This window comes from Dendropsophus ebraccatus, chromosome 3 (assembly GCF_027789765.1).
Source record: "Dendropsophus ebraccatus isolate aDenEbr1 chromosome 3, aDenEbr1.pat, whole genome shotgun sequence".
NCBI lineage: Eukaryota > Metazoa > Chordata > Amphibia > Anura > Hylidae > Dendropsophus > Dendropsophus ebraccatus.
The window spans coordinates 156,954,690-156,981,994 of NC_091456.1; the positions used below are offsets into that span (position 1 = coordinate 156,954,690).

At 42.2% G+C, this 27,305-nt stretch overlaps 1 protein-coding gene across 4 annotated transcripts; it reads right to left on the bottom strand.

Annotated features, from left to right (window-relative positions):
- Positions 1 to 26,947, bottom strand: PJA2 (praja ring finger ubiquitin ligase 2). Of its 4 annotated transcripts, none has more exons than XM_069964683.1 (9): positions 26,823 to 26,944; positions 22,071 to 22,271; positions 16,344 to 17,382; positions 14,204 to 14,380; positions 7,916 to 8,101; positions 6,752 to 6,863; positions 3,797 to 3,911; positions 1,603 to 1,724; positions 1 to 687 (listed from the first exon to the last, which is right to left on the bottom strand). In XM_069964683.1, the coding sequence occupies exons 2-9, from the start codon at positions 22,267 to 22,269 to the stop codon at positions 562 to 564; spliced, it is 2,076 nt and encodes a 691-aa protein (XP_069820784.1). In that variant the 5' UTR covers positions 22,270 to 22,271; positions 26,823 to 26,944; the 3' UTR covers positions 1 to 561. The 4 variants fall into 4 exon arrangements, with proteins under 4 accessions (XP_069820784.1, XP_069820785.1, XP_069820787.1 ...); XM_069964684.1 differs by having other exon boundaries at positions 26,761 to 26,944; XM_069964686.1 differs by lacking the exon at positions 22,071 to 22,271 and having other exon boundaries at positions 26,823 to 26,943.
- Positions 26,948 to 27,305: the final 358 nt, after the last annotated feature.

Consider the following 27,305-nt stretch of genomic DNA (forward strand, 5'->3'; position numbering starts at 1 on the left):
ATGTTTTAATATGCCTTTTATTTTTAGTGGAACCAATTATTTAAACTATTGTTGTAGTCACAGAACTTCTTCACATTTGATGCAAACATGAGAGATCAGTTACAAAAGTGGTGGCACAGCTGCAACCTTTTCACTATTGGGAGGGCGCAGAACACTAAATGCTTCGCAAAGAGTCTATGGCCCCTTGTGTGGAAAGGATGTAAACATAATATTTAAGATTTAGTAGCTTCATTCAGTAAAGCTCTAACTGCACTGCAGTCGTGAAAACACAAAAATGTGTTGTGCCACAGAAAAAACAAAACAAAAAAAAAACTAAATGCTTTGAACACAAACTTAAGCAGCATTTAACAATATCTTGCAATTCTTCCAACTCAACAATCTTTCAGAACTAAAGCTATATACATAAATGTTGCATACAAAGCCTTCTAGCTGAACTAACAAACATTGGGCTTTATGCTTTGAAATTTGAGTGTAAGTGGGTGAGTGTATGTAAACTAGCATGTTCTTACAATAGAATTTACAAGAAAAACACACTAGAGCATTTGGTTAGTATATGACTTTTTATCGGGTTCCTGCTGCATTATGAATTGATGGGGGGCTGTCATGGTCCGACAGGAAGGAAGTGGCTGCGGCAGCCTCAGGAAGCAGAGATGTCAGGACGTGACGGCACACAGGGCATGTTCCAGACTGGAAAAAGTAAGGAAATACAGAGTTATTTTTAAGGGAATAGTTTTTTTTTTATGCATTTTAAAAGGGAACTCCAGCATTTTTTTTTTAAAATCAACTGGTGCTAAAAAGTTCCAGGGATTTGTAATTTACTTCTATTAAAAAAATCTTCAGTCTTCAAGTACTTATCAGCTGCTGTATGTCCTATATATCTATGTCTGTGTCTATGACATACAGCCGCTGATAAGTACTGGAAGACTGGAGATTTTTTTAATAGAAGTAAATTACAAATCTCTGCCACTTTCTGACATCAGTTAATTTTAAAGGAAAAAAAAAATTTAACTTATTTAACTAATTTAACTAATTTAAGTTGTTTATGTAGTGTGAATACTGCTTTTGGCTAAACACAAATTAATTTAAAAGCAAATGCATCATTGAAATTACTAAACTAACTGAAAAAAAAAAATTTAAGTTATATGCTTCCAGTAATTTATTTCCTTAAAAAAAAAAAAAAAAAAAAAAAAATGCTTTTATGAGAGCAGCCATTTGTGATAGAGCTGTTGTTCTGAACTGAAAGATACTGTTCTATAAACTGCAGTATAGCATGTAAAAGGCATAAAGAGAATATGGAGGAGACCCGAATCTCTTCCCACTGCAATAAACATGCCAACAAGGATTTGAACTGTGCATCGCCTACATTATGCACACATCACTATATATTGCTGAAGAAGTGTATTCTGCCTATTGTCTGGAGGCTCACAGGCTGACATTTATGAGAAGTAGAGAGAACCATAACTAGCAAGGGTGGGGGCACCTAATGCCTTCCGTTTTTGAATCCAACCTGGTTGTTGTATACGAGTCAAAAAACAAAAAAACACAAATCAAGCAACATACACAGATTAATATACGCAAGATGTTAATACATAAGATACTTACCTTTTGTAACCACAATACCACACATGGTTTATGGAAGAGGTGATGACAAGGGAGCTCTGTTAATATTTCATCTTTGATATACTCGCTACAGCATATGGCACAGCACTGCTCTTGACCTACAACTATAAAAAAACAAACAAAAAAAAAAAAAAACAACACACAATGAAAACGCTCTTCCAAAGCAGGAGCTATTTTATACCAAACCTGACAACATTAACCAAGTCTCGATTTGCTTTCAATAAGAGTAACAGCCATATGTACGTAGGAGAATAGATGAGAAAGATAAATGGTTTCATTAGAATCTTTTTAACTAACTATTCTATCAAAACATATTTACAACCTTGCACAGGTTAAAACACACTGGCTTCATTTCTGAAAGAGAAGTGGGTGGGTGGAAGGAAGAGTGTTAGACGTATGACCAATGTCCATGTGTTATACCATTATACCATAACATTTCCTTTCAAAAATTTATCAGAAGAGTAAATGTCATGATCTATACAGATTGAGACGTGCTCCACTAGATGGCTTAGCTGTTTCATTCAGGCCCTGTTCATGTCAAACGAAGCATGACACTGGTATAATCCCTGTTTGCCCATCACTGTGAATACTCAGATGTGTGTATAAGGTGGAGAGAAGTGTCAAAATAGGAGATTTTTGCAATTATAGCAATACTCCCAACCCAAACACGCAGCATTTAACTGCCGGCGGATGTCATCCTAGGGCTACCAGGAAAACATGGTTTTCAGGACTCCCTAGGGCAGCATCCAACGTAGTGTTCGCTTAACACTAGCAAGGAAACCTCATTAATGTGTACAGAATAGGACAGATCAAAGTTTATATTTGATAAAATACATTTTTTTTTAAATCTAGCAGACTATACAAGGCTTGGTTCACAGTGCTGTTTTGCTTTCTGACCCTTTTTTAAAAATGTGTGGCTCTTCCTGCTACATAATCTTTCTTCTCTTCCTTGCCCTCCCCACCTCTGCAGCTCTCTTTCACCCCCCCCCCCCCCCCCACACCTCCCCCTCTCTAAAAACAAAAAGCTCACACTACTATCCTGGAATGTACATAGTTTTTATTTTTGGTTAGTTTGTTTATTTTACTAGGCTTCTCAAAACATGCTTTTACGAATTGTATCCTAGTTTTATCCGGTTTATCATATTTGTAATATCTAACATGACTGTAAGGGCCTGCGCGCCTGCTTGAATACTCTGTCATTCATTATCCTTTTGTTATTTGCTGGATACAATTCTGTCAATTTTTTCTCTTTGTATAGAAAAAAAAAATGATAAAATAAAATAAATAAAAAGAAATTTGCAAGAAAAATAAAAAAAAAATATACAGAAAAACATGCCCAACCACGTTTTTGTGCATGTTATTTTTTATTTTTTTTAACAAAGTCAGTCAATGGAAAATGGATCCTAATGGATGGCATACAACTTCATCTATTTTTTTCCACCCCCATAAAATGGGTATGTTAAACAGACAGGCAAAATGCACTGTCAACCTAGCTTTATAGTTTGTTAGATTTTAATTCTTACAACAAAAAAAAATGTATTTTATTAGATCTAAACACTTGATCTGTCCTATACTGAAAACATAATGAAATTCCCTAACTAGTGTTAAATTGGACTTGCTGAGCTGTTTGGGATCGGCACCGTTCTCCTGGAAACTAAGTTTTCCAAGCAGCCCTAGGGTGGCATTCAACTTCTCCACCAACTGGGAGTCAAATGCTGAGTGTTTGGGTTTACAGAAAGTTTGTAAGTTCGCTCAACAATATCCCTAACATATCAAAGTGGCTCCAAAAGGTTAAAGGGAAACGGTCAGGTACATAATAGGCACAGAGTTGCAGACACAGGCAGATCGGTGATATGGAGACAAGAGATGATGCCTTTGTCTTTGCTGATGACCACTTGTAGAGCCTACATGCCTCTTCCCTCATCTTAACATTCTTTGACTAACTAATGTACTGGGCTGGAGGGTTAGTCCTGTACACCACTTTTACAACTCTACAAATGGTTATCAGAAAAGACAAAAGGCATCATTTGTTTCATCTCCCTATGACCCATCTGCAGCTCTGTACCTAGTACGGGCCTAAAAGATCTCTGTAAGTCTTGCTTTTTAGGTAATGCAATATCCCCCTTTCCTTGCTCACACCAGTCCCAAAGTTATAATTTAAAGTCTTATATCTTACTGTTGTGATCATCTGTGACAATGATCTGTGGGAGACATTCAATGCTTTCCTTTGTAGCTGGAGGGTGGGCCTGTTCAACATCTACTGCTAGAGACTCCAAATGTGCCAAAGCAGTCTATGGAGACAAAGACAGTCAAATCAGTAACAAAAAAAAAGTGGGCTTCAGGTCAAATTGATCATCACATTGTACGTAGTCTGCCTTTCCATTCATGGATTCTGAAAGCTCAAGTAAAAAAACATCTGCCTCTGATCACCTTTGTTATGAAGTAGGTACTATGTAGTAGGGCTGGGCGATATGGCCAAAAAATAAAATCTCGATTTTTTTTTTTAGAAATCTGGGGACTGGGGAAGCTGGAGATGACTGGGGGGGATTGGTGCAACTGGGGGTGACTGGAAGGGGACCGAGGGGGGGGGGGGGGGGGCTGGGGGGTGACTGGAGCAGGAGTGCACATAGCCCTCCTTCTCTCACCCCGGCACACAGCATCCCGCTCCCCTGTCAGCCAGTTACAGCTCCCCGGTCTCTGGAGAAGGCAGCAGGGACTGCAGGGTGATAGTGTGATTCCTGAAGCTGTACAGCGGGATCTGACCCCGCTGTACAGCTCCAGGACCCGCAGTGACACTATCACCCCGCACCCTGCTGCCTTCTCCAGAGACTGGGGAGCTGTAACTGGCTGACAGGGGAGCGGGACGCTGTGCTGGAGGACGCCCGCGCTGCATAACTCCGGACTGCCCGTCCCTCGACTCACTCCAGCGCTCGCCGGCCCCAGACTGCCGGCCCGATCCGCCCTTCTCGGCCCCCGCACCGCCCCTCTCCGGACTGCCGGCCCGCCCTGCACCTCACAGCAGCGCTCGCCAGCCCCATACTGCCCGTCTCCGGACTGTCCGCCCGCCCGCGTTCCGCACCGTCCGGCCGGCAATGATTTTTTGTGAAAATCAAATTTACGATTTTCACAAAAAAATCAATTCGATTCAAACACTCTGGGCGAATTAATCAAATTAATTCGATTAATCGCCCAGCCCTACTATGTAGGGTCCTACTTGTACTGCCAAAACAGCTGTGACCCAACAAGACATGACCTCTAGAACCTCTAAGCAGCAGACCCATTAGGTTGTACAGGTTCTAAGTTGTGGACTCTATGGATTGGACTTGTCATATTCCTCAAATAAATTCATGAACAACGTGTGCAGTGTTGCAGGGCACATTATCCTAATAGAGGCTACAGTCATTAGATAGTATGCAAGGGACCTTCTGCAACCCTGGTACAGAAGACACTGATGCTACACTGCCGCTGTAAAAAGGACCAATTTGTGACCACCGTAAACACCATGTACTGCTGGTCACAAGGGGGTTAATAAATCACTGGTGCCATTGTCGTAAGGAGTGAATACAGAAGAGAGGAGAATTATCAGTCTTTACTTTGTCTCAAATCCACTACTGGCTTTGGCTTCAGACTGCATGTGTAATCCCATCTTTATATTTTTGGTAAATTTCTATTTATTATATTTTTTAATTTTTGACAGGAAAAGAATATAGCATAAAAAACACAACGCTGAAAACACAAAAACAGGTTACATCACTTACGCGGAAGAAAAAATGAAAAGTAGAAACGTTCCATAAGAACCATGCAAAACAATATCATTCAGTGGGTGAAGCTCAATAAAAGGGTGAGGCTAAATATTCTAAGAAGCAGAAATTAAAGTATGCATGCAGTATACTGCTAGAGACTCCAAATGTGCCAAAGCAGTCTATGGAGACAAAGACAGTCAATAATAAAGTATGCATGCACAATGTACAGGAATCAGACTTCCTATCGAGTAGTTCGCTAGGCCTCTCCAACCTGAAAGGCATCCCATGATATATTTAATGCAATAGTAATAAGTGCAAAGACGTAACCAGGGTGTCAGCAAGACACCAAACATCCTCATGCTGACGGGTAAGAAAAAGAACAAGAAAAAGTCAAGAAAGAGTGGAAGTAGTAGATAGAAAGGAATAAAAAGAAGAGGAAAGGTAAAGGAGCAGGAAGCAGTAGACCTGAGAGGGCCACGATATACGGGTTATAGTAGGCTTCCGGGAGATAGAACATCGGGCTGGGGGACCAATGCCTACACAGTCAGCCAGCGAGCAAAAAGTGACCATCTTTGTAAGTGGTCCAGGGTAGCCACAGGCGATCCACTTTAGTTCCTTGAGCATGTTCCTCTGCCGTCAGGGACATGCGGTGAAGAAAATCCATCTCGGCAACCCATTCAGAAATGGAAGGAGGAGAGGTCGATTTTCAATGTCTGGGTATGACAGTGCGAGCGGCCGTGAGAAAATGACAGAGCAATTTCTTCCTGACGACAGAGGAAGGGCCCGGAATCAAGGATAACAAAGCCAGATTAGGTGTAGGCGTGACGGTTTTCTCAGTGGCTTGAGTGTAGATGTCAAAGATGGCATCCCAAAACTGTTTCAGGACTGGGCAGCTTCATCAGATGTGCACCATTAAACCCACCTCTCTCTCGCACCTCCAACAGGTATCAGGAACTTCAGGGTAGCATTGGCGCAGTAACTGCCCAGCTTTAGGGTATTCAAACGGGCGGATCCGCCGGGAGTCTCCGCACAAAATCCGCAGCTAATCCGCAATACACGTATTAATAATAGGAATAATACGTGTATTGCGGATTAGCTGCGGATTTCGTGGGTGAGACTCCCGGCGGATCCGCCCGTGTGAATTTACACTTATATTTATTATTATGCAGGCGTATGTAGACAGGAACTTCTATAGCTCATATCTATATGTTGGTGGTCTTAGGATAAGCAGTTATACTCAGATTACTAAGACAGCATGTTATTGATGAGCACACAAGAGTGTTCACAACATCAAATCACATACACAGTTGGAACTAAAATCTCACTTCTGTTTTCTACAAAAATCTAACTTTATAACATTTACAGGATAAGAATAAAATAAAAAGTACCTCCATAGCCTGTGCAAGCCTCTCTTCAAGAGCCATATAGGTAAGAAACTGAGAATCCATGTAAGACATAGCCTGAGCTACACCAATACCATCTCCAAAGTCATCCAGCAACCTGAAGAACAAAACAAATACCAAAAAGTTATAGTTGAAACTCTGCATTATTCTGTACACCCAACTAATAAAAGGGGGGAAATTTACTAAGATCAGCATCTCACACACCGGTCCCAGCCAGCCCACTGCTTTTAGTGGTGGTTCGGTTACCTAAATAACAAGCTTCTAACAAGGGGATGAAAAGAGAAGCAGATCAGGAAAAGGTTTACTAAATAAATATATATTTTTTAATATGTTTACGATTCTCCATTCTGAGGGTTTGGAACTAATCAACTACATGGTGCAGCGTTACGTTCTCAATACATTTCAAGGCTGTGTTCACACATAGGGTTTTTGTTGGCCTTTTGTTGAGATTTTTTTCACTATTTTGCCATGAATGGCAGTAAAATAGGGCGATTTTTTAAAGAGATTTCCCAAATTGATGGCAAAAATTCTGCTACTTTACCGTAATTGCACAATCTTCAGCAAAAACACCACGTGAGAACACCGCCCAATGTTTATGAGATGCATCTAGGTTTTTATTGCTTGTTCCAGTGTTTTTAGCTGAAGGGCTATGTTCACACAACATACACTCCTGTTTTCAATTTTAAAAAAAACAACCATTCTTTACACAATGAAATGTGTTGCATTGAAGTCAATGCAAACAACGGTCGCTGATCACACAATGTATTCAAAGCCCAAATAAGATCTCAATTCTTTCTGGCCATCGTGCATCGATTTCAATGGAATTTTTAATGCAACCCCCATTGCTTGACACTCAATACAAGACCATTGTATTTGAGTGCCAAACAACGGCAGTTGTCAGAATCTTGTGTGAACATACCCCAATGAACAATCTGCAGAGTTGTTCCTGCCTCAAAAATACAAGGACCCCAATGGAAAAAACAGGGGAAACCCATAATTCAGTCAATGGGGTCAGTATGAACTCATTCGTATACATCTGCAAAGAGACCGGGCATAATTGTCATTGCTCTCTTCCAATTGAGCTCTATCATGCAAAGTGTAAACATTACATTACATTACACCTCTGACTGTGTGGCACATTTGGCCTACCTCCATTCAACCTCCAAGTCTTCACTCATACTCGAATCATCTTCCAAATTATTATTCCCATCCAAAATAAAAAAGCCTGGAGGTAAATAATGGGGCCCAATCTCATTCTCCTCATCTGTGCTGCTTTCAATGTCCTCACGATACTGTAACCAAGGGATTTCACCTTCTTCCAAAGAGTTTTGCTCCCTATAAAAAAAGCATATTTTAAATAAGGCAATGGGCAAAACTACCAATTCATATTCATTAGAGTTAAAAAAAATAAAAATAAAAAAAATTATGCAAAATGTGTATATAGTCTCTATAGTATGTTGGCTTCTTTTCAGGTGTTGCCAGAGAAAGTTTCTCAGATTACAGCGTAAGATACTGCAGAATACATTGCACAAAACCTAAAAAGTGAAGTGTGTGATTTGTTTCAAGAATCATTTTACAGCATAAACATAAATCACTATATTGCATTCTCTGCTCCAATGAATACTTATTCTTTGTATGATTGTCCTTCAATATTCAAAAGTCCTTGAGAAGCTATGAAGAATGAGGGATGGGTAATACTGGGGAATATTTGGGATTTTCTAGTTGCAACTAATGTGACCCACAGACAGAAGTCTATTGTGCACGCTAAACACGGCACAAGAAAGCACAAGCGTATAGTCTGCTCTTGGTTGGATGTCAGACTTTGGAATAGGATACTCCACTTCATGTCAGCACATGGGTACAAGGGAATACATTTACAGGCAGATTGGGGGTTGGGGAGGTGGGAGGTAAAACAAAAAAATATTTCGGTATTTGCGCTCTAATTACCACCCTTCGCAATTCCACTCTGAACCCAAGCACTGGTGCTGTCCACTAAGTATACAGTGGTTCTCCAAAAATGAGACAGGATGTTTTTTTTTCCCTTTTAAATAAAGGACTAGGGCTTGTTTTCGGAAGAGCATATGCCCTACCGTGTGACTTTGTAGATTGCCTTCAAAAGGCACGATTAATTGTGTGGCTGGACCACACAGACCATTACTATATCATTATTGGTGCGGCCATATAAATATATTGCCATCAGCCGAACATCCCCTATTTACACAGGGAGATGCACAAACAATAGCGATAAATTTTGAAGCCAGACAAAAGAAGCGATTAGCCAAGTAGCAGGTTTTTTTCTTCCTCTATAGTACGGGCGATTTTAAGAAACTTTGTAATTGGGTTTATTAGCCGAAAAATGAATTTTTATCATGAAAAAGCAGTTTGAAGCTCTCCCCCTGGTCTTCATGGTTGTCTATGGAGAGGGCAGGGGTGGAGAGAGATGAGGCACCAAAACAGGACAACAAAGAATTAATTTACAGCTACATTACCGGGCTATCTACTCTGAGTCAGCACTGACCTCTTTGACTTCTGAATACCGGCTTTCATGCAGCTCCCGCTGTGTAATACTTTGTTTTCTGCTCTCTGCTAATCTACTAATCTCCCTCCTCCCTCCTCTCCAAAAAATAGACAGGGGCATGGCTGATGCAACAAGACACAATTTCCTGATAATGAGCAGTGGATGAGAGAGAGAGGGGCGGCAAGACCTGGGGAAAGTCTTTTTGAATGCAGATAATGGCATATTTGCCTAATAAACTCGATTACAAAGTTTCTTAAAACCGCCTTGATTTTGATTTCTGCAAAAAAAAAAAAAAAAAAAAATACAACAATGGCTCTTTAAATCAACTGGTGTCAGAAAGTTATATAGATTTGTGATTTACTTCTATTTTAAAATCTCAAGTCTTCCTGTACTCATCAGCTGCTGTATGTCCTGAAGAAAGAGTTGTTTTATTTTTAGCCTGACAGTGCTCTCTGCTGACATCTCTGTCCGAGACAGGAACTCTCTAGAGTATGGAAATCCCCATAGAAAACTTCTCCTGCTCTGGACAGTTCCTGTCTCAGCCAGAGATGTCAGCAGAGAGCACTGTGTCAGGCTGAAAATAAAAAAAACACACTTCCTGTAGGACATACAGCAGCTGATAAATACAGGAAGGCTTGAGATTTTAAAATAGAAGTAAATTACAAATCTATATAACTTTCTGACACCCGTTGATTTGATGAAAGAAAAGGATTTTCGCTGGACAATCCCGTTAACACTGCATTAAAAACAATACTGTGAAATATGTTGGTGCCATGTAAGCAGCATTATTGAAGGAATAATTAGGTGTAATGTGTATATATTTGTACATTCACATCTATAAAAGAAGCATATATTTGGGGTATACGTCAGTATACTGGATTAATTGCTGTGTACACATGCCGGGTTTAATCGAATGTTTAGTGTTGACTACCGTTCAATCCGTTTTAAGACATACACAGCTTTTTGTAACCACCTGTGATTGGAAGTCCTTTAAATAAGAAATGGACTGAATGTATCACCAGTAGACTAGCTTACTTTTACCAAACCAATATCAATAGACCTGGCAGGGGTACGCCATGGTACATCCATATACAGTTATGCCAAAGTATAGCTCCTTTATAGCTACTCCTTTATAGTCATGAATGAAGCCTTAGTATATAATATATCCCGAGTGCAGTCTACTTTTTATTTCGTCCAGTTCTGTGTGAAAAATCATGTCTCTGCTAAACTCCATAGAAGATTTAGAGCTGGAAATGAGCATGCAGAGACTCACAAGCTCATTGTCTGACAAAGAAAATTGTAAATTGGCTTTAAAATGTTCCCAGTTCATTGCAGCGACAAATCATTGCAGGGTAGAATGCCATCAATCTTATCCAAGTACATAGGGGTCCGACACCTGAAATAAGAATCCATTCTTCCCATCGATAATACAAGGAACCTCTCTCAATAGCGTCGCTTGATCAGTTACAGGAACAAACAATACAACAATGAGAATGTATTAATGTTTGGGTATGTTCTAGGGTAAAACTATAGGCTGCACACCCACTGCTTTTTATCCCCTCATGTATGACAGTGTGCCTGTCATGTAAACCATGCCCCCCCCCCCTTAATTTTACCAGGAAATTAGGATGACATGCGATTTTAGGGTCGTATTGGGCAAAGATTTTTCATTTCCGCAGACAATAGCAAACGATCGTCTTTGGGAACAACCTGAAATCATTCACCATAATACACGGAACCAGTGTCGTTAGTTATGATCACGATTACCATTGCTTGTATACGAACAATCGTAATTGTGATTGAAAGATGTGTACGTACAGACAAAACGATTAGCGATGATTTTATGGTGAGATTTGGACAATTTTCTGGAAGTCGTTTAATCGTTGCCTGTATACATACAGGAGGATTATTGCTTATATTAGAACTATCTAATGATTTTTCGCACAATAATCGTCCCACGTAATAGGGCCCTTACTCTTAGATAAGGGGCTACTCACAATGAGAGATAAGATACAAAAGTATTGCCTTGGGGAAACCAAGTATTTATTACTGGACTACATTACGCCCATTAAAATAAATAGTCACTGTATACCTTGGCAGAACTTTTAGACAGGTTGCTGATGTACTGTATATCTGCCTTGTGTGAGCAAACACCGCAGCCCTTGGATTATGTTACCCGTCTGCGGCCCCTGGTGTCCCGCTCAGCCAATCAGTGGCCGCAGCATAACAGTGCACTGATTGGCTGAGTGAGACACCAGGGAGAAGGGAGCCACAGAAGCAGGCTGGGTAAAGTATTCACCAGGCCACAGTAGGTTAAGGGGGATCTCCCACCCATGCTCCTCTCCCTATACAAACTGACAGTAACGGGAATAGCAGCAAATTCCGGTACGTGTGAACCAACCCTTAAAGGGGTATACCGGCTCAATTGCTGACCGGCCAACAGTTTGCTGTACAAGTCAAGAAAAAGTTTAGATACTTTGGGGGAGATTTATCAAACATGGTGTAAAGTGACACTGGCTCAGTTGCCCCTAGCAACCAATCAGATTCCATTTTTCATTCATCACAGACTCTTGAATATGAAAGGTTGAATCTGATTGGTTGCTAGGGGCAACTGAGCCAGTGTCACTTTACACCATGTTTGATAAATCTCCCCCTTTGTCTTTTGCAGTTTTTTAGATCTTTATTTATTTGCTATGTTGGCAGCCTGACCAGACCCCTCCAATCCAGTATTATTTCATAAAAACATTCTCAATGTTTAGGCTGTGTTCACACGTCCTTTATCTACGGTCCGTAAGCTGGATGTATATCACAGACTGAACCCTTCACCTCTAACCGACTGTCTGCATAAAAATTCATTATGACGCAATGAGCTTTGGGATGACTAGAGCTGTATGCTACTAAATGTTCAATAGAGTAGGGTTTAACTGTTCTGGAGTTCACTGTATTATAAGTTATGATACAGGGAGTCCTGTAGAGTTCAATGAGCATAAGCACCGTATATCATCCGCATATTACAGACATGTGAATGCAGCCTTAATGGAGAACTACCCAACTACTTAAAGTAAAAGTAGTAAGGTAAAGTTCTCATGTACACTAAAAGGGCTTTTTCCATAAAAAAACAAAAACAAAATGTATCTATAGATAGATATCTATACTGAATTGGATTGAAGTCATGTTGTCTATAATCACAATTATTCTTGTAACAAGCGGCTACTACAATTCGCTCAGACAAGATTGATTCTACAGCAGAGCACAGTGATAATCCAAAAAGTCTGATAACTCAGCAGTTGTTTTCAGCAGAGAACGGCTTTATAATGTGGAATTTCACAAAGGCAGAACAGCACGGATCAGAGACAACCAGATAGGAAATCCCCCTGATCATGTACTATTACTTTCCTGAAGGTACTCTAAATAGTTATATACTGTTTAATGGCTTTCTGATAATCCAGAATAGCTGATAATCTGGCATTAGGTCTCTTTAATCCTGATCCACCTTGATCATATTTTGAATGTCTTTACCATGCACTTAACATTTACTTCATTCACTTGCTACAGCAAACAAAGTGTCCCGGTCGTTATAACTTTCAAAATCTAAATCAACAGTAGATGTGATATAAAGCAAGTTTGTAATATACATTCATTATTTTTGTTGTTGTTATCCTGCTGTAAAACAAAAGCTGAACTTACCAGAAATCCAGGTCTAGTCTCCTGACGGCAGATTTTCTGACTTGTGCCGGTTGAAAAAAAAAAAAATTCCGGCCAGTACAGAGAGTCACCGCTCAATGTGTCTATCAATCACATGACTGCCTTCTCTCTGTGAGCGCTCAGATAGCCTGGGATACACAGGACTTCCTGTTTTCTGACAGGAAACAAGTCAAAAAACAGGAAGTGCTGTGTTCTCCATGACAACTATAAAAAAAAAAAATAATAATAATAATAATAATGAAAGCAAACTGCAAAACTTGCTTTATATCACATCTACCTTTGGTTTAAAATTTGAAAGTTATAACCACAGGTTCACTTTAAGATAGCCGATACAGTGCTCAGCTAACTTCTTTTGCTGTCCCATACAGAGTTGATGTAGCGGCAACACACAGGCTCAGCTCTTGTGTTCTAACTCTCACAATCTGATACCTATGACCTATTCTGTGGATAGGTGATATGCTATAACATTATAAGAACCTGTTTACATACTGTATATGGTCAACCGTAAGAAGGCTGTGCAGAAGGAGAAAGCATGTAATTAGCTCTATCAAAAGCTTTTATAAAATGGTGCCTCCTCAACAACTAGGGGGGGGGGGGAGAGAATGTCTCTGTAGACTGAGAAGCACTGCTGTATATAGTGAAAGACATATAAACATACCAGACAAGATTAAGCACCTGACACCGACCTTCACATTTATTTGACAATAAAACATTTTTCAAGCCAAAGTTGTTAATAATAGCATGGTGTTATGATGAAGAACATATGCCCAAAAGCCAATGACTGGAAATCATATTTTTTTTCTTATTTTCATCTATACTAAATAAGACAGCAAGATTTTCACAAGCTCCATGTCAGGCATTGGGTCTCACACAGCGGTGCACAAGATGGGTGGTAGTACGTTACACGAATGGTGATCAGACAACTCATTTCTCATCATCCTTCCGCAACTCTAACCTCTGGTTTACAAATACTTTGACATTCGGTTCCAAATGGAAATAAAGCTGAATTTTTGAATTTTGCTCTACTGAAGCACAAATCTGTCCAACAGCAAAGAATTATGATGACACGCGTCTGAAATCTGATTCAGATTACCGCAAGAAGTGCCAGTCTATGAAATATGATAAGGGAGCGAACAAATTAAAAATAAAGATGCAACCTTACAAAGCATAGCAGCTCTTAGCAGAAGCCAGAGGGAAATGGAAGGAATACTTACTCAACCTGGAAGCAAAACTCTGAGTTCTCATCTTCTAGACTGCTGCTATTGCTCTGAACCTCATGCTCTTCTTTTCCAGGCAGAGTCTCCCAGCTCTCATCACTGGAAGAATGGTCTTTGTCGCGAGAGAAATATGAAGGTAAACACGTAGACCACTCTCCATCGCTGCAATAGGAGCTGGAACAAAGTTTTATACATGGGGTTTAATGTTTTACAAGCCAATGATTTGGTCACATATTTCTTGTTTACTAATTTTTATGTATACACAAGAACCAGCTAAGAGTGGAAGGAGTTGGAGATGAAACAGACAAATGTTAGAACATATTAGAAGGGGATTTTTCTTGGCAAAAATTATTGGTAGTCTATTCACTGAAGCAATACTAAAAAAAAATACAACGTATGGGAGCCGGAAGCCTCAAGACCCTCACGATTAGATATTGATGGCTGCACCCTGAAGGCACCAACCACTCACCCACCACTTGAATGAAGCAATGTCTTCTAAGCAAAACAGGGGTATGTGGGACCATGGGATGGGTTGCATGTCATTAACATGACTACATCTTAAAGGAGAAGTCCGGATTTTTTGTTGTTTTATTACAGTATTGTATTGCCCCCCAAAAGCATGTTATGTGCATTTCCAGTAATACGTGTATATTGGTGATTTGTATAATTTTTTTTTTTTTGGGGGGGGGGGGGATATACAATAATTTAATAAAAAAATTTTGACGGACTTCTCCTTTAACCCCTTAAGGTCAAAGCTAATTTTCATTTTTGCACTTTTGCTTTTTCCACTTTATGTTTTAAAGTCCATAGCGCTTGCATTTTTTTCACCTAGAGACCTATATGAGCCCTTAATTTTTGCGAAACCAATTGTACTTTGCAATGACAGGCTTTAATTTTCCATTAAATATGCTGCGAAACCGGAATAATTTGCGCTGTCAAATTGAAATAAAAAAGGAATTTGTTTTGATTTCGGGGAGTTTTGCATTTAGGTCGTTCGCCCTATGGTAAAACTGACTTGTTATGCATGTTCCTCAAGTCGTTACGATTACAATGATATGTAAGATGTATAACATTTATATCTGATGGCTTGTAAAAAATTCAAACCCTTGTTAACAAATATATATTCCTTAAAATCGCTCCATTCCCAGGCTTATAGCGCTTTTATCCTTTGGTCTATGGGGCTGATTGAGATGTCATCTCTCATAGAGATCAATGCTGTGTATATACACGGCAATGATCCATCATATCGGTGATCCATTGCTATGGCCTGCTGCAGGCCATAGCAATGTATTGCCGAGCCGGGATCAGAGTCATTGCGACGCTGAGGCCCGTCACGGGCAGAAGAACGGATCTCCCCCCCCCGCGATCGCATCGTGGGGGGACGTCCCACTAGACACCAGGGACAGCACAGCATCTAAGTGCAGCTGTCAGGTTTGACAGCTGCATTTAGAGGCTAATTAGCCGGCGCGGCAACGGGACCCGCGCCGGCTAATAGAGGTGCTCCCCGGCTGCACATATTAGCCGGGAGCGGTGCCGTTCAGAGCGGGGTCCCGGCGGGACCACTCTCTGAACACCCCCCGCAGCACCATGACGTATCAGATACATCATGGGTCGCTAAGGGGTAAAAAACTTTTATAGCCCCCCCGGGTAGCCGCTGGCACATATACTCACCACAGCTTATCGGGGTCCAGCGGCGCGGCTTTGTTCTGGTCCTGTGGCGCTGTTCAAATCCGGCGCGCACTCACATCCGCCTCTGCTGTGACTCCTCTTCTCTGTCCTGTCATTATATGCCTGATTTCACACACTTCCATGCATTCTCTATGGAAGCGCGTGACTTTGGCATTCAATTACAAGGCAGAGAAGAGGAGTTACTGCAGAGGCGGATGTGAGTGCGCACTGGATTGAACAGCGCCGCGGGACGGGAACGAAGCTGCGTTGCTGGTACCCGATCAGCTGTGGTGAGTATATCTGCCAGCGGCTACCCAGGGAGGCAATAAGAATTTTTTGTGAACTGCTTCTTTCAGCTGTTAGGTGTGGAGTCAATCTGCATAGTTATAGCTTTCACCCACTTTATTGCAAACATAAAATAAATTTTAGTCTTAACGTTGTAGCATATATAGGTTGGCATTAAACATACCTGTCATCATCTTTTGGACAATCAGGAAGCTTCATCCCATAGAACTCAAAGTCATCCCAGAATGTATCATCCACCAATGTTTTCTCTTCTTGGAGAGTTACACAATCCTTAGTATCTCCTTTCTTCTGGGCACCTTCCACACTTGTGGGGTTAGATTCTTTATTGCTGTTAGTCTTTGCATCCTTGCCACTTCTGACTTGTGTTTCGCGGATTGCTTTTCTGGAGCTTTTGGCTTCCTTTCTAGCTGAACTTTCTTCTGACGTCAACTGGTCTTTCTTCGCAGAACTAGCAGAAACCGGTTTTCGAATTTTCGGTCTGACAACGGGCTCATGTGTGAGGTCTGACTTACTGCTGTCGGTACTCGTTTCATTAATATCTTCTATAGTACTTGTAATGGCCGACTCAGGACCCTCCTGCTTTTGCTGCATATCACACAGATTTACACCATTAACCCCTGTGGCGCTGTCCTCAGGCACACAGCTTGCTGACAAACTCCAAGGCGTTGTGCACATATCTATATTGGCATATTTGGCTAAGGAAGTAGACGCTACCTGAGATAAACTATCTTTTGGGCATTTAGGATCTAGGCTATAAATGTCTGACACACCACTATAACGTTCTTTGGGGAATTCTGGAAGCATGCAATTTACAGTTTTTCTATGTTTCCCAGTATCCAGATTTACATATTCATCATCACCTAAGCCAACACATTCTTCCCCTTCACTGCTGTCTGGCTCGAAAGAGTCAATATTCACAAATGAAATAGCGTTTTGGGGGGAGTGATGTGGATGATCCACCGAAGCATGCTTGACAAAGGTTCTTCTGCTTTTCCCGCAGTCAGTGGTTTTATTTGTATTATTTAAAGTCTGACATCTTAGTACATGCTCCGACATTGGAAAAGGGGAAATGGCATTTTGCTCCGCTTCAGTAAACACAGGCAAACTATCATTAGCATCCACTGTTCTGCTCTCCTCCTTCAAATTAGCGGATACAGCACTAGCAATGCTGAAGAGTGAGGAGTCATGGCTTTCCTTGGAAACTAAAGAAAGATAAATAAATTGGTGAAATTAGACGGGGAATTTGCACAAAGACAACATAAACTCACAGACAGACAATCGCCATATGGTTTACTATGTCACAGTCATAATGTAGTAGACAACCCACTTAGCTTGAAGGGAAAAAAAAAAAAAAAAACCCTGAAATAAACCTATTAAATATATAAATATAAAATACAAATAAAGCACATTTAAAGGGCAGATACATGCAGAATGTTCCAAGGGATAAAAAAAAAAATAATAATAATAATAATATCTGACTATTTTATTGGATGGCCCTAAAGAAGAACTCCGGCCAAAATCTATTTTTTATATGTTATTTCATAAGCAAAGTTAGACAAATTCCTAATGTACATTAATTATAGGAAATGCACATATACTGCTATTTCCCTCAATTTAGTAGATCAGGCAGGCTTCAATTTCTCTAAAAAGAGTGACGTCACGACGTGGTCTATACCTCAAGGGTCCAGCAGGGGGGGCAGTATATGTAAAAAATACATGAATAAAACAGGGCCCTTCCTGTGCTTTGGGCACAAAATTTAGCAACCCGCCCTCCACCAGCTCGCTCCCCAACCTCTCCCCCGCTGTGACAGGAGCCGTAGTGCGACCATCCCCAAAGCCCCCCAGCCCCTCGCCCACCTGATCACACCAGAAGTTTTAGTCCCGTCCTGTGCAGCGTATGGACAACCCCACCCAAACTGGTAACACCCACTTTGTTATTCATGCTAGAAATGTATGACTAAATATCCAAGGAACAGCAAGACACATAGGTATAAAACATGACAGAATTATTTTATAGGGAATGCAAGTATATGCTAAATGCATAGGTCAGAAAAGGCCATTAAAAGCCACTTCCATCTCTTGCAGGTTTGATAAAAAATAAACCACTGGCCAGGATGGATTTGGGCTGCTAAGCAGTGCACTGGGTAAGGGCTGGAGATTCCGCATAATCCTATGTGTTATGCAGTCACACAAACTCCTGTTATACAGTCATCTTTCTGCATTGGCCGCTCTTTATACTTGGCATTAGACACGCTGCACAGGGTGCCACATCTTATTTGTTGTGCTTTACATCTGCATCTGGGGCTCACCAATATACTACTTGATATTCGGAATAATTATATATATTTGTACTATATATCCTACAAAGGTTCCTCTCTCTGGCACTAATAGTCCTTTTTATGCTTCAGAAATGTTGCTAGTTACCTTGATGCAAAATAAAACCTATACGCATAATATAAGATTATAGCAATGTGTGCCACTGAATTCTAAATGTAAATGCATTAAATAGAAAAATCAGCCAATGAACTTACAAGATAAAAGCCAGCAGAGTGGTGAAAAGGTCACATTTCACTATAAAAATTTAAAACTTCCTCACATAAAACACTTTCGTGTGGGAGGAAAAGGCTGACTTTCCCGATACATGTGGCCTTACAACAAGCAGAGTTCATTATAATGCTCTTGAAGCCTTTAGAATTGTAAGCGCCTATTCCCGGGTGGACAAGGGTCAATAAAGGTAAGTCATGGTCATCTGTACATGCACAGTCCTGTCACTCTCAGCAAGAGAACAAAATCTAATATTCAAACAAAGGCACATTACCAAGTGTTACTTCTCCTTTGAAATGTATCAGATAATAAAAAAGTCGAGCACAGCTTTTTTTCTTTTTTGGGAAAGCTTGCATTGCATGAAATGGATTGACAATACTTATGAGCTTTCACTCTGAAGAGTACTAATCTGGTTGATGGCAGAGAGCAGGGAGTTGTGCCGCTATTGAGGACTCTCAGGGAGAAATCATCTAAGCCACTAGTCTTTCATCTGGATGGAAACATGAATCCAATCTTCTACATGTTCGCTTTCATCATAAACCAGCTGTGAAAAATGAATTAAAAGGGGATATAGAATTTTTTTAAAAAAAAATTCCAGTAACTAAATAGTCTAATTAAAGGGGTAGCCCGGAAAGGACATGTGCCAGAAGCTAAGGAAAGTTTGAACCGTATGGGGGCGCGTGTGTATTATATCTATCCACTTTTTATTCAGTTTTTTCCCCCCCTTTAACTAGAAAACCTATACTTTGGCGCAGTAATTTAGTAAGACATAAATGCAGCCACAGTTCTATTATTGTTACAACCATGTGGATAATAAACAACCAAGGAAAAGGTCAGATTTTACAGAGCGATCATTAACCACAAATATTGCTGCTTAGAGATCTCTTATACTCATTACAAGGTCTATATATTGGAAATAGAGGGGGCTCCTCACTAAGACAGGAAACGCAGCACATTGAGATGTTTACCGTGGGGATTGCAGCAAGGTCTCACCAAGTCCACTTCAGGTTATTAATGGCATCTTGGTATCTCTCACGTGTGGTATTAGGCTGGGTTCACACTACGTTTTTGTAACCCTTTTTTTTCATCCGGATGGGGGAAGAAAAAAAAATGGATGCGTGTGTGTGCATCCGTTTTGATCCATTTATCCTTTGAATTACATAAAAAAAAAAAAAAAAAAAAAAAGGATCCGATTTTTTTTTTTAACGGACACAAAAATGATCTGTTTTTTTAATAATGGAATACAAAGGAAAAACTGATCAAAACGGATGCACACACACACGCAACCATTTTTCCCATCCATTTTTTTGAAAAAAAAAAAAAAAAAAAAACGGATTGCAAAAACGGAGTGTAAACCCAGCCTTATCTGGTCACTTTATATGGTCGTCTTTGTTATCTCTGACAAACGTACTATTTAGCTTGAGGATACAGATATGGTTATTAGGTCAATTTAAAGGAGAAGCCGGGCCTCAGGGGTTGTTTTTTTTTTTTTTTTTTTTTTTTTTTAAGGGCAGGGCACAGGGGCAAAGCAACAAACAGCAGTAACTTACCTCTCCCCATGCCTGCGATCCACCATCTGACCAGCCAAGGGACCCCCTGCCAGAGGGCATTTTCCCTGGGTTGTGATGATGTCACCACTCGGAAGAAAATGCCGCCCCAGTCACTGACGGGTTGAGCGGCCAGTCCATCAGCTGAGTCTTGACGTCAGGAACACAGAAGATCCCAGAGCCCATCGCTATTCCATGCGGCAGCAGCGAGCAGGTGAGTCCGGGGGGGCTGCCTGGGTGATCGCTAGATCATACGGGCAGCCCATAGCATACAGCAGCGGTCTGCTGCATTAGTCGTTTGTCTTTCAACATGTTTGAAAGACAAACGACGTAACGATCAGCCGACTGTCGGCTGATCGTTGCCTTCTATTCTATGGGATGATTATCGTTCTGTAAAATAGGGCCTTTAGGCAAGTCACCATCACAATCGACAACTCTCAGAGCAGGCATTTCCTCTGTGATGAGATGAGTCCAGGAGGTAGAGACCAGCAGGGACCAGGCACAGTTGAAATGGCAGCATGGAGAATGGTAAGGAGAGTACGGTTCTGTTCTACCCTCTTCTGCTCCTTTTCATGAAGGGTACAAACTTACTGGGTGGATCCGCAGTGAGTTTCCTGCTCCGAATTCACAGCGAGACCCGCTGCGGATCCGTGACCTGTACACATGTGGGCAGACAAACTCACAGCAGGATGCACATCCCACCGGCTGGGGCGTATACATCACCGGGTCCCCGCTCCGGCTTGCTTCGGGGGTTCCAGGCACGTCCCGGTCGGCCAATCAGTGCGCTGCCCCGCCACAGCACACTGATTGGCCGAGCGGGACGTGAAGAAACCAAGAGCCCCGAAGCAAGCCGGAGCGGGGAGCAGGTGAAGTATACGTTCCAGCCAGCGGGGGGTTAACGGGGCAGGCTGCTGACAAACTTGCAGCAGGATGTGAATTCTGCTGTACGTTTGTCTGCCCATATGTGTATAGGGCACGGATTTGCAGCGGGTCTCGGGTCTACCCTAAAGGGGTATCCCAGAGAAAAACAAACACTGGTGGTACATTAAGAATGTTTACAATGGCTCTGTATGTTTTTTTTTTTTTTTTTTTTTTTTAAACCCAAGCACATCTTAAAGGGAACCAATCATGCCTTAAAAAAAACACGTCTCTAACGCTCAGAAAACGTGCTCGTACATCACCCATCACGCTTCCCAAACATACCCGTGTAACCTGCGTCCCATGTGTATATAAACTGCAATCTTACTTTTATAGTCTGCAGTGCTGTATGTAAATTCCTGTGACATCACCTTGGGGTCGGCAACTTTACTACGGTGCACATGCGCAGTACAGTGGTAGAAGACGTCACAGGAGAACAGCACTTTCAGTCACGCCCTCGGGGGCATAATTACAGCGTTGAAACCCGCCCAGGACTGTGACTAGATGGAGGAGCCACACACCCAGATGACTACTTGCCCGGAATTTACATACAGTGCAGGAGATTATAACAGTTTGCAGTTTATATACATGGGACGCAGGCTACAAGGGTACGTTTGGGAAGCGTGCTGGTTGATGTTAGGGCTGTTTTGGGCGTGATTGGTTCCCTTTAAGACTGTCTAGTTCAATTTTATGTGCATTTAAGCCACACCCCCTCCCAGAAACACCATGCCTTCTTGTCGATTAAGGCACAAAATAATCTAAAACACATTAAAAATGTGATGCAAGTCTCTGGCACAGGCAGTTTTGATTATTTCCCGCAGCGTGTACAGTCCATAATCTCATGACAATACATGGACAACAAAGAATAACATATCACACACTTAAATCCTTCTCCATCTGCACACTGTCCAGCTCCAGCCCTTCACTTTCTCTCCCCTGGCGTGCTGAAGTCCGATGTGGACTTTCCAAAGCCGGTCGAAAGCTGATGTATGCATGTCTTCTTCCATATCTCCTCCCTGTGATTGTCTGATAGCCCCCTGATGGTTTAGGCCAGGCAGATTTACACGACTCCTGACCCATTCCTGCAAAGAAATCACTAAATTACCAAACAGATCTGGATGACAAACAAATGTACACGTTCTTCTTTACAAAGAGCGGCGTGCTCACGTGGACCATCTGGTTCAAAGAGTAGAGCATGGAAATGGCATAGTCACCTTCCAGACAATATCCACATTGTAAACTTTTAAGCCCTTTTCCTCGGTTTCAAAAATTATTATAATTTTTTTTTTAACATTTACATTCACCAGTAATGGAGTTACAGCCGCCATGACACCACACACAGAGGAAGAGTCACTTATCCAGAATGAAGGGAACCATAATAGATGAATTCATCCACTGTCCCATTACAACCATGTATACTATTACATATTTATTACAAAGCAGGGTGAATAAGAAAAGAATGTTCCTGTAGGTTACTTAGTGCTAGTCTGACGGCATAGAGCTATAGAAAAGACAGTTCTAAGACTTCACAGCTAAATAAGTCATTGGGCCACTTATTTCCCAGAACAATCCATTTGATGAACAGTCGATCCCCTATGATCCTATTCACAAAATGGTTCTTGAGTCACAATCTAATGAAAAGGTTAAAGGTCTAGGGTTCTTTGACACACTTTTTTTTATACATTTGTTGTCCGGTTGCCTCCAGAGGGTTTGCTGCTACGATGCCATTCACTTGGCTGGCACTTAAAGGGAAACCCGCTGACAGCTCCCTGCAGACACGTACCTCATCTTTTGAGCACAGTCTTCATTCCTTAGTCAGTTCCACTGCTTTCAAGTACTTTAATCATATAGAAATATGTAAATTAGCACATTAGGAGCACTGGTGGCGTTTTGCGGCCTCCAGAGCATCGTTGGTCCCACTCCGCTGCCTGCTTTGGTTATGCCTACCAATGCATATTCAATGATGCATATGGGGCGGTAGGTGGTCCAAACTATGCTATTGGGGGCTATGAACACCGCCGGTGCTCCTAACACACTAATTTACATACAGTAGTTCTAGTCAAATAAAGTACTCAAAAACGGCAGGACTAATGCCTTATTCACACGTCAGTATATTTTTCCAATCCGCAAATTTCAGTCAGTAATAATCCGCAAATTCAGTCCATATTGCATCCGTAAAAAAATACGGACCCCATAGAGTTGTATTGGGTGTGTCAGTTACTGTCCGTACTAGGGCCTGTCCTTTTTTGCGGAACGGATTGCAGCCCAGTACACAACACGGATGTGTGTATGGGTCCATTGAAATACATTGGTCCTATTTTTCTGCAGATCCGCAATTGCGGACAGAAACAGGATGTGTGAATAGGGCGTAACTAAGGAAAGAACACTGTGCCGGAAAGAGGAGGCATGGACCTGCTGATTTTCCCTGTTATTATTTTATAATAGTTATAACTTTTAAAATCTAAATCAGCAGGGGATGTGATATAAAGAAAGTTTGTAATTTGGCAGCTTTTTAGTCGTGGCTGGTTGGAAAAAAAAAAAAAAGACAGCCATCAGTCAATCACATGACTGCCTTCTCTGTGAGTGCAGATGACCTGGAAAACACTGGACTTCCTGCGTTTAGTATTTTTTTTTCCAAACAGCACAAGATCAAAAAGCTGCCTTCAGGAGACTGGACCTGGATACAAGTAAGTATAGCTTTGTTATAAAGCATGATAATTTAAAAAAGAAAAAAAAAAAAAAAAAAACACTTAGTGTGGCAAATCTGACAAAACACAAAAAAACTAAAGTAACACAATTTTAAATAATGCCACATATACCCTATAGCATCCGATAAGAGCTCAGATTTCATTTACTTGAAGAACTGAAAGCTGAGCTTTGCTTCCTATGGGTTTGTATTTTAAATTGTGTGGATTATCTCCCTCAATCATTTTTAAATATAAAGTTTGGGACAGTTAAAGTGGCAGTAGGGTGCAGAGAAGTATAAGCTAGAGCACTGGCATAAAACAATTTTGTGCTCAAATAGTCACTATGCACTCCGTCCCCCAAACCTTACAGCTCTTGGGTCGGGTTGCAGAAGAAATATCCTACAGCTGCCAAGTTTTGTACATGAACCCTATTAACTATAACAGACCTTGTGCACAGAACTCACCAGGCATAGAACACAAGATTAATCAAGACTGGCATCTCCTATATGAGTCTTATGAATCCCCCCACCAGGGTATGGGCATAAAGGATTTATGTAAAGCAGCACTCCTCTCCATCAGAGCTCCCTGTGCTTAGGCAGTGAACTCTACATCATGGGTCTCCAAACTGCGGCCCTCCAGCTGTTGCGAAACCACAACTCCCATCATGCCTGGACAGCTAAAGCTTTGGATTTGGCTGTCCAGACATGATGGGAAATGTAGTTTTGCAACAGCTGGAGGGCTGCAGTTTGGAGACCCATGCTCTACATCAACGAAGAAAGGTGTGCGCTGCGGCCATGCCACCCCCCTGGGTGCGGCCATGTCCACTGCCATTCCGTCTCCCTGCCTATCTGGTTTTTGTGCAACACAAGCGGCTGAGCATAAAATATGTGAATATTTGCCCTCTGCGCCACTTGAGCTCCATGTCATACGTCCCCTCCAAGAACTTATACAAACAAAGAGCTTTCTTACAAATTTCCCACAAGCATCAAAAATTGGGTACAGCAGTCAGCTACACATCCCTTTAAGAGGATCTGACGCATCTGTTTCAGTAAATACCTGTATATATCCATAAAAATCTGAGGTGCATTCCCAGAGAATTCTTCTGCCCTGGAGGTTACTTATGTGATGATATATGTTATTTTATGGATAACACAAGCATTTCCTAATAGACTGCTCCTCTTTCCTGCAGTTACAGGTCTAAGAAGATGGGCACCTGACAAAAAGACACCCAAGATGTAGAGTAAGGTTTCATGGACTGGACAGCTTAAACGCAAGATCTCAAGAGGCGAAGGAATGACTCTCTGAACCATGTCTACAACTATTATCAGGCCGTGATAACAACGGCCATGATTTATGCAAAAGATGTCAGTTTTGTGCGGCCGCTATTCACTGAATAGCGGCCACACAGACATGTCAGTTCACACAATGGAGAGTGCGGCTCTGGCCACACTCTATTATTTGCAATGGTGAATTGAGATGCGGCTGCATTCAAATTCAACTTAAAGGGAACCGGTCACCCCCGATGCCGGGGTGACAGGCTCCCGCCCCTGCTAGAGCACCTTATACGTACCTGCTCGCGCCGGGTCCCGCTTCTTGAGACGGTTGGGTGACGGAGATTTCAGCGCCCGAAGCCCGGCGCGCACGCTCCTGAGATGAGTCCAACGCTCAAAGAATGACGGAGCGTCGGACTCACCAGTCATTCTCTATGAGAGTTGGACCCATCTCAGGAGCGCTCGCGCCGGGTGCTGAAATCTCTGTCACCCGACTGTCTCAAGAAGCGGGACCCGGTGCGATCAGGTACGTATAAGGTGCTCTAGCGGGGGTCGGGAGCCTGTCACCACGGCACGGGGGGGGGGGGGGGGGGGTTTACAGATCCTCTTTAAGGGTGTGTTCACACCTACAGGATCTGCAGCAGATTTGATGCTGTGTTCAGTTATTTAAATAAAATCTGCTGCAAAAAATCAGCTGCAGATCCTGTAGGTGTGAACGCACCAGTAATAAAGACCATCCGGCCAGTACTGCAGTACCAACCGGGATGATTTTCACTAACATCTACGGTTATGTAACACGGCCGGTGTCATACCACATGTGAACGTGGCCTATAGCTGTATCCATGTTTTCCCAGACAGCACAATCACATTTGCGGACGTTACAGACGGGGTAGAAATGTAATGGATTAGATCAGGTTCAGATAGAAGCCAAGCATACCCGAGCTGCGCTCATCTCTGACCATTACTCAAGCACAGAAGAAGATCAGAGTAAATTTAGAGGAGATATTGAACATTTAGAGCCAATTTGCTTTTAAATTACATTATAGGGGAACTCCGGTTAAACTTTTTAAGCCACTGGAATCAGAACATTATATAGCTTTGTAAACTCCTCCAGTACTTATCAGCTGCTGCATGCTGAGATTCCTAGTACACACCACAGCGCTCTTCTATAACCACTGGCTGTCCAGCTGCTGCAAACTACAACTCCCAGCATGCAGCAGAGCCTGAGAGTGCTGGACATTGTAGTTTCTCAGCAGCTGCAGAGCCCCAGGCATACAGAGGCCTCCAGAACAACAGAATGGCTGCAGCCTCTCATCATACACGTCACATAGGCCGAGGAGACTGCACACATCCGGCTCTGCTACATCTAGGAGCAGCCAGCAACTTTCCAGGCCCGGAGGACTACAAGTCCCAGCAGGCCCCGCGCAGTCCAGTGCCCCCAGCTCTGTAATACAGATAGCGTCCCTAGTGGGGCTCCATGTACTTAGCGTCCTGCAGCGCGCACTGTTTATACCGTGTCAGCGCAGTGATGCTGCACCTGTGGCTCCGCCCCCCTCTCTGCAGGCCTCAGCTGCGTCCTCCGCACACTCCTCAGCACAAGGCTACATACACACCGGCACAGTATGCCCGAGGCTGCTCGTCCTCCCGGCCCCCGCCTCCCGCAGCGCTCCTGTACCTGCTGCTTGATATCCCGGCACAACCGGAGCCTCCAACACCGCTGCCTGCACGGCTCCGTCCCTCTCACGGCGCGGCGTCACCGGACAGCTAGCGTCAGAACGTCAACCAATCGCCATCCAGAGTCTTCATATAGCTGACCAATAGGTGAGTAACGAGAGGCGGGAGCTAGAAGTGCTGCAGCCAATCACAACTTGTCTGCTCACAGGTAAAGGGCAGAACGTGGGCATGAATGGTGATGTGTGCGCCTGTCAACAAAACATTGCAGCCAGTGACAACGTGACTGATAGCATGGCTGGAGCTGATAGGCAGGGCCGAATTTACCACTAGGCACCCGTGGTCCGGTGCCTGGGGCAGCACCAGGGAGCAGGGGGAAAGAAAAAACTTAAAAAATGTTTTAGTCTCCCACCTCCCATTCAGACTTGCCAGTAAATCTGGTCTTTTTGAGGAGGGGGTATGGTAGTATTGATCCGGTCTGGTATGG

Bases quoted from the DNA above. Each gene is read 5' to 3' on its own strand.
- PJA2 (XM_069964683.1), bottom strand. From the start codon at position 22,269: ATGGGTCAGGAGTCGTGTAAATCTGCCTGGCCTAAACCATCAGGGGGC. The intron at 1,725-3,796 runs GTAAGATATAAG...GTTTTTTTATAG, and splicing joins TGTCACAGATGATCACAACA to TTGTAGGTCAAGAGCAGTGC. The intron at 688-1,602 runs GTAAGTATCTTA...TACTTTTTCCAG, and splicing joins TGGTATTGTGGTTACAAAAG to TCTGGAACATGCCCTGTGTG.